Source organism: Cygnus olor, chromosome 26 (assembly GCF_009769625.2).
Source record: "Cygnus olor isolate bCygOlo1 chromosome 26, bCygOlo1.pri.v2, whole genome shotgun sequence".
In the NCBI taxonomy this organism is placed as follows: domain Eukaryota; kingdom Metazoa; phylum Chordata; class Aves; order Anseriformes; family Anatidae; genus Cygnus; species Cygnus olor.
Window position 1 is genome coordinate 4,961,913 of NC_049194.1, and position 6,852 is coordinate 4,968,764.

Consider the following 6,852-nt stretch of genomic DNA (forward strand, 5'->3'; position numbering starts at 1 on the left):
TCTCTGGGCAGCCTGTCCCAGTGCTCTGTCACCCTCGCAGTAAAGAAGTGCCCCCTCATAACCTGCCGGAACCTCCTGTGCTTCAGTTTGTGCCCGTTGCCTCTTGTTCTGTCGCTGGGCACAAACTGCAAAGACCGGCTCCGTCCTCTTGCACCCTCCCATACACACTGAGGAGCTCAAAGCCCTGGGCTCACCCCCTCCAAGGATCACAGAACCACAGAATCATTACAGCTGGAAAAGGCCTCCAAGATCACCTGGTCCAACCGCCCCCCTCCCACCACTGTCACCCACCGAACCATGTCCCCAAGCACCACGTCCAGCCTCTCTTTGAACACCCCCAGGGACGGTGACGCCACCACCTCCCTAGGCAACCCATCCCAAGGCCTGACGGCTCTTTCTGACAGAAATGTCTCCCCGTTTCCAGCCCGAACCTCCCCCGGCGCAACTCGAGGCCGTTCCCTCTGGTCCTGGCACAGTTACCTGTGAGCAGAGGCCGACCCCCAGCTCCCCGCACCTCTCGGGGAGCTGCAGAGAGCAGCGAGGCCTCCCCTGAGCCTCCTCCAGACCGAGCACCCCCAGCTCCCTCAGCCGCCCCTCGCAGGGCCTGTATGGAGCACCCACACCTCGTGCGGGCCGCCCGGCAGCACCTCGCGGCCCGAGCGTGCCGAACCCGCTCCCTTCCCCCCGCCACAACCCCTCCGTCCCGGCACCAGCCCCGCTCAGAGGCCCCCGTCTCCCTCTCCGCACACCGAGCGGCCCCGGCGAGGCCCGGGGGCGCCTCCTCCGCCCGGGGCGGCCTCGGGCCGGGAGAAGGGAGGCGGGGAGGGGACGGAGGCCGCGGCCGGGGCCGTACCTGCGCCGTGACCCAACGCGGCGGCCGCACCGGGGGCTCCGCAGCGCGCCGCCACCGGGGGGTGTCGGAAATGGCAGTAGGGCCGGCGGCAGGGGGGGCCCCCGGCCGGCCCCGACCCCCCGGAGCCGAGGAAGGGGCAGTCGATGCCGCGGAAGTAGCCGCTGGAGCGCAGCATGGCGGCGGCGCCGGGCGGCACCGGGCGGCACCGGGCACCGCGCTCCCGCCTCAGCGCCCCGGGCCCGCCGCCATCTTGGGAGCGCCGCGGCCCGGCCCGCGAGGCCCCCCCCCCGCGACGCCGCTGCCAGCACCGGGCTGTCCGCGGCGCGCCTGAGCGGGCGGGGAGGGGAAATGGCGGGCGGGGCCGCAGGGGGGTGCGGGAGGAAAATGGCGGGCGGGCGGCGCGGGGAGTGAACGGGAGGGCTGGGGGCTGATCCCGGCTGAGGGCAGGGGGTTGTGCGGCTCGAGGGAGGCCTCGTGGAGGTCTGCGGCTTCCTCACGAGAGGAGCGGAGCTCTGCTCTCTGGGGACAGCGACAGGACCTGAGGGAACGGCACGGAGCTGGGACAGGGGAGGGTCAGGCTGGGGGTTAGGGAAAGGTTCTGCACCCAGAAGTGGTCGGGCACTGGGACAGGCTGCCCAGGGCAGCGGGCACAGCACCGGGCTGCTGGAGCTCAAGAAGCGTTTGGACATCGCTCTCAGGCACACGGTTTGATTCTTGGGTGGTCCTCTGGGGTCCCAGGAGTTGCGCTCAGCAGTCCCTGCCACTCAGGACACTGCGTGTTGTGGTGATTCTGGGAAGATTCGGGCCTCCCTCCTTCTCCCCACGAACACTTGTCACGCCTGTGTTCAGCGGGGAAGCTGAACGTTGCAGCGGTCATTTGTCAGCACCAGAGCAGGGACTCGGGGCTGGCCCTGAGGGGTCGGCTGAGGTGAGGGGCACCCACAGCTCCTGGCAGCCCCCAAAATGGCCTCAGCCTTGAGGTTTTGGAGGAGGGAGCCTGCCTCATCCCACTCTGGGAGCGGTACATCCCCAGCAAAGGAGGCCAGGTTGGGACAACAGCAAGAAACAAAGCCCTTCCAGGAGAAATCCCACCACGTGCAGGCAGAAGCCACAGTTCAGAGACAAGGGATGATCCAGGAAAGCTTCATCCCACATGAAAGTGAGGATAGAAGACAGAGTGGAAAGTACTGGGGAGGTGCAGGGAGCCAGCTGGATGACAGAGAAAGGTACACAGCTGGTGGGAGGAGGAATTTGTGGCCCCAAGGAAGGACAAAAGAAGGATGACAGAATTCATGGTTCATAGCCATCTTAAAACAAACAAACAAAAACCCTCTATTCTCAATGATCCTTCCTGTATGTCATCCACCCACCCGGCCCCAGTATCCCAGCAGAGCAAACCCAGCTGCTGAAGGTGAGGGAGGAACCCACCTCCTGCTCCTGGACAAAGCACAGGGAAAATTGAGCAAGGAACCAATGCCCCAGCACTTCCAGGGCTTTGGAAAACCTGAACGATCAATGAAAAGCATCGCTAAAGCTCCTCCCAGCAGAAGGAAGCACATGTGCACCACCGCATACCTCATTCCCTTTCAGACTCTTCAGTTATAGTCCAAAAATGCAGGATAGAGATTTTCCAAAAGTTTAACACAGATGTTTCATTTAGAAAATGATTTCTGACCCCCAAACATGGTTATTTTTGGCAGCAAGGAAACCTTTCTGGTAATCCCCATCCCTCGCTGCTGGAGCAAGTGGCACCCATTAGGAAAAGTCACACAAGCATATGTGGGCTGAGGGCTCATCTCAGCACCACTACAGACAAACACAACAACTGCATATACATATTTTTTTAAACCAGGAGGGTGGAAACACCAGGGGATAGCAGCTTTCCTCGGGCAGAAACATGCCACCAACACAAAGTGCTTTACGAGGTACCAGGCAGTGCTCACACCAAGCATCCCCACGCACACTCCTGCCAGCCAGCTCTCTGCCTCCCACAAGCACTAAAAAAGAAAGCCGTTCTTTCCCCAAAAAGAGACAGCATTTTTATTTTTATGAGAAAGAAATTTATTTTATATAACATCAGCTCTAATAGAGAAGACTATATAGAAACATTGCATATGCAGACACACTAAATAATGTTGTTTCCCTGCCTTATAATTCTTGCCCCAAGTTTACTCAACTCAGAAGCTGACAAAATAATATAAAATACTATAAGGTAAACCATTTCTGCCCAGACTTGCAGGATCCCATGTGGAATAACTACCCCAAATCGATTCAGGCTGTCTCTTCCCTCACGTGTGTACGTGATGGTGCTGGCTCAGCTCCTCTGAGCACGCAGACGCTGCAGTCGGACCAGGTACAGGGAAACGGGCACTTGCCTTCAGGGCAGAGAGTGAGGGGGGCAAGCACCTTTCGGGGGGGCTCAGCACCCCAGATGAGTTCCTCCAACACTGCTGAGGGACCCCCAGATCAACTACTGGGTTCCCAAGACTGACCCCATCTCCCCCACAATGCTCCCACCTCCTCACAAAATACCCTGATTTAATTTAAATAAGGAACAGGGCTGGGACAGACAGACCTATGCATGTGCCAGCTTTTAAACTGAAAGCCTTGCTGCAAAACTAGAAGTGCTGGCTTAAAAATGACACATAAAGGGGTTTCACACCTTTTCACCATCCTGTTTCTCAAGGAAGGTTGCTGCTTGCATTTTCCCCATCCCATTTCAACCCTCTTCTAAAAACTAGCGTACTGCAAAGCTGTGAGCCCCGAGCCCTGTAAGACATGCCCTGCAGAGGAAAAAGCTGCCAAAAAGCCATCCCTGGCCCTCCAAATCCCCCCTTTTCTATCTCCCTGGCTTGGCCCAGGGGATTTGCAGGGGAGGCCAAGGCACCAGGCAGCCTCCACAGCCACCCCACCTCCAGGGAAAGGACATGGGGTGCACAGGGTGCCCACAAATGCCTCAGCACCCACTGGGATGGGGAGAGGGAACCCGGTTGCCAGAGCTGCACCCTCCAATTTGGGCTGCCCAAACTCAGTCCCAGGTTTCCATCCCGTTACAAAGCCTGGGCCGCCCTGTTGTGGGGACGGCACAGGGTCAGCACCCAAAACACCTCCCACAAGGAGAGGGTCTCAGGAGCCCCAGCAGGCACTTGGTCCCCCATTTCTCCCCTATTTCCCACCCAAAATAATCTCACTTTCAGGAGCAGAGTGAATTTTATCAAGTTTTTTAGGAGAAAAGATCAAAAAAAAAACCCATCAAACAGAAATCTTCATATTTTGGTCACTGAATGCTTCTCGTGTTGCAAATCTCCATTTGTTGCATGTTATTGTGCGTCACCATAAAAATGTAACTAACTCTCAGGGCAGGTTTCTGCTCCACACGGCAAGTTTAGCACCTTTTCTCCACATCCACATGGAAAATTTCCTGTTGTCCCAGCACAGGCCCTGACACCCAGTGAAATGTGCCACCAAAGAGTTTATAAAGTTTAAAAAAAAATTAAAAAAAAAGAAGAAAAGGGAAAAAAGAAAAGGCGATTTCTCAGAGCTGCTAAAACTTCCTCCTGCAGGGTCGTCTCTTCACAGGGACCGGCTCTTCAGTGCGTGGGGTGATGCCTGTCCTGTTCCCCCCATCCTGGCACCCCCTGCCCTGCATCCCCCCAACTCCAGGGTTGCTCCAGCCCCCCAAGGACGCCCCCAGCCCTACAGGAGATGCTCCAGCCCCCAGGGTGCTCCCAGCCCCGCCGGCTCCCTGGTCCCGCATGCACCGTGTCCAGGCGTCGTCGCGGCAGGGCTGTGGCAGCCCGTGGGCCTCCCTTCACCGTCCCAGCCTCCAGGCATCGCTCAGGCATAGGATGACAAAGGGAAGCTCACAGGGGGCGAGGGGCCGCCGGCCCCGCAATCCTCTGGTGGGGACGGGACGCGCTCCTGCAGAGGGAGGAGAGAAGTGAGCCGGGAGGGGAGGAAAGTGGGCAGGAGCCTGGGGGAGCCGAGGGGTCCCCAAATCTGCGGCCATGGGAAGCGGCAACCAGCCCATGGCCAGTGCCAGCCAACGGCCCCAGCGCTGCTTCTGCCCGGGGGGTGGTTTGGGGTGCAGGCAGGGGGATGCGCACATGGGCAGCACCGTGTGCCGGGGGTGTACGTCAGTGCATGGGTGTGCACAAATGGGTGTGCAAACCGAGGGGGCGAGGAGTGTGCCACTGAAAAAGGCAGCGTGGGGACTGCGTGTGTGTGCACGTGTGTGCGCGTGTGCCCCCGTGGGTGTGCGTGCAGGTGTGCTCACCTGCCTGTGCACACGCCTGCAGGCACACATAGCGCACACACGTGAGTGTGCCGAGCTGTGTGGGTACCCCCATGGGTGCACACCTGCAGAGGCCTGGCCCAGGCACTTGCCAGGATCAACCCGCCATAGAGGAACCCCGGGGACCCCCAGGACCCCACCACCCCCTGCAGCGTAGGGTGGGGGTGCCCCGGCTGCACCCCAAGCTCCCTCCTGCCCAGGACACGATGCTGCCACCGCCGCCACCGTCTCTCCGCAGGGCCGGTCTCTACTCCAGGATGCTCGCAGCAACGTTGCTGCCCTGGGGCAGGTGGACCCTGCTCCCCCAGCGCCACCACCGTCCCCATCCCCTGCTGTCCCTGCCAGCCCCCAGTTTGCTGCCTCACTCACCTGGTGGGGCAGAGCCAGGTGCTGCTGCCAGAGCATCGCGTCCTCTCCTCTCCTCGTCCTTCCCTTCCCTTTCCCCTTCCCTCCATCTTAGCCGGCGCTGTGCAGAGCCCCTCGCCCTGGCTTCCCTCCTCCAACGCCCTCCTCAGTCCCCAGCCCCAGCGCGGATGGGACCCTTCCCCGCTGCCCTTTTATACCATCTTTGTTCATATGACAAGCACGTGAAAAACCAGAGCAGGGCTTGGAAAAAAGCTCCTTAAGACGCTTGAATTCAGTTTCCTGGATCCCATGACTGAGCTCGGGCTGTGAGCGGGGTCTCATGACTGTGGCACACAGGCCCCAGCTGTCAAAAGGCTCCTTTATGCCCCAAAAGCCTTAAACCCCTCTTGGCCGGTCACTCAGCGAGCCCCAGGTCCTCCGTGCCCAGCCTGGGCCACAGCCCCATCGGCACCGGCATCGCGCCTCTGCCAGGGGCGCCCCAGCAGGGCCGTCCTTGTCCCCCGAGGAGCTCCGAGGTGTCCGGGGCGTCCCCTCCCACAGCCACTGCACGCACACGTACAGACGCACACACAAGTACAGACGTACAGATGTACACACGTGTACAGACACACACACATGTACAGACGTACACACTCCCCAGCCCAGCCGTGTGCCCGTGACTGCAGCAAGGGGAGCAGGAGCTGCGTTTGCTTCCAGGCTGGGGGCTTCCAGGTGGCCCAAGGGGACCCCTGCCCTGTCCCCTCTTCTGTGCTGAGGGAACCTGGGCACTTGGAGGCCTGACTCTGCTCTTTGCCTCCTCCACGCCCTGCAGGTTTTGGCTGGGTCCCCCAGCGGCACCCCCTGGGCACCAGACCCCGTCCCACCCAGCCCGTTTCCCTCCCCTCCCGGTGTTCCCAAACTGCGGCACCAGCGGCAGGGAGAGAAGTGACATCCCAGTGGTTCCCAGCCCAGCGTGGCCCCAATGGTGGGGGACACCGGGCCCAGGACCCCTGAGGTGGGTCTGGCTCAGGCATTTTGGGGTCTCTGCAGCTCCCTCCTTGGGCCTGTGTAAGGACCAAGCCCTCTTGACCAGGACCAGCAAAGGGTCCGGCCCCAGAAAGCCCCAGTCTCAAACCACGGGGGAGCCCTGACTGGGTCTAAACTTTATGGATTGAGCTGAACTTTTCTGCCTTTTTGCTTTTTTCTTCTCTTAACTGAGATGCAGTAAATACAAGCGCAAGCTGCCCTCATGTCCCCCTGAACCCCACCGCCAGCCCCGGGACATCCCGCCGGCGATGCAGAGCCGCTCCAAAGCATCCGCAGCTCAACAGGAAACAGGCAGCAGTAAGAGGATAAAAAT

General features: G+C 60.2%; 1 protein-coding gene across 1 annotated transcript in view; it reads right to left on the reverse strand.

The window, feature by feature from the left end:
• REXO1 (RNA exonuclease 1 homolog) overlaps window positions 1-1,144 on the reverse strand; it is a 42,524-nt gene extending 41,380 nt beyond the window's left edge. Inside the window, exon 1 of the mRNA XM_040537607.1 lies at window positions 854-1,144. Within this exon, the coding sequence (XP_040393541.1) occupies window positions 854-1,028 (175 nt within the window). The 5' untranslated portion in view covers window positions 1,029-1,144. The remainder of the gene's footprint in view (window positions 1-853) is intronic.
• Between the last annotated feature and the right edge of the window lie 5,708 nt (window positions 1,145-6,852).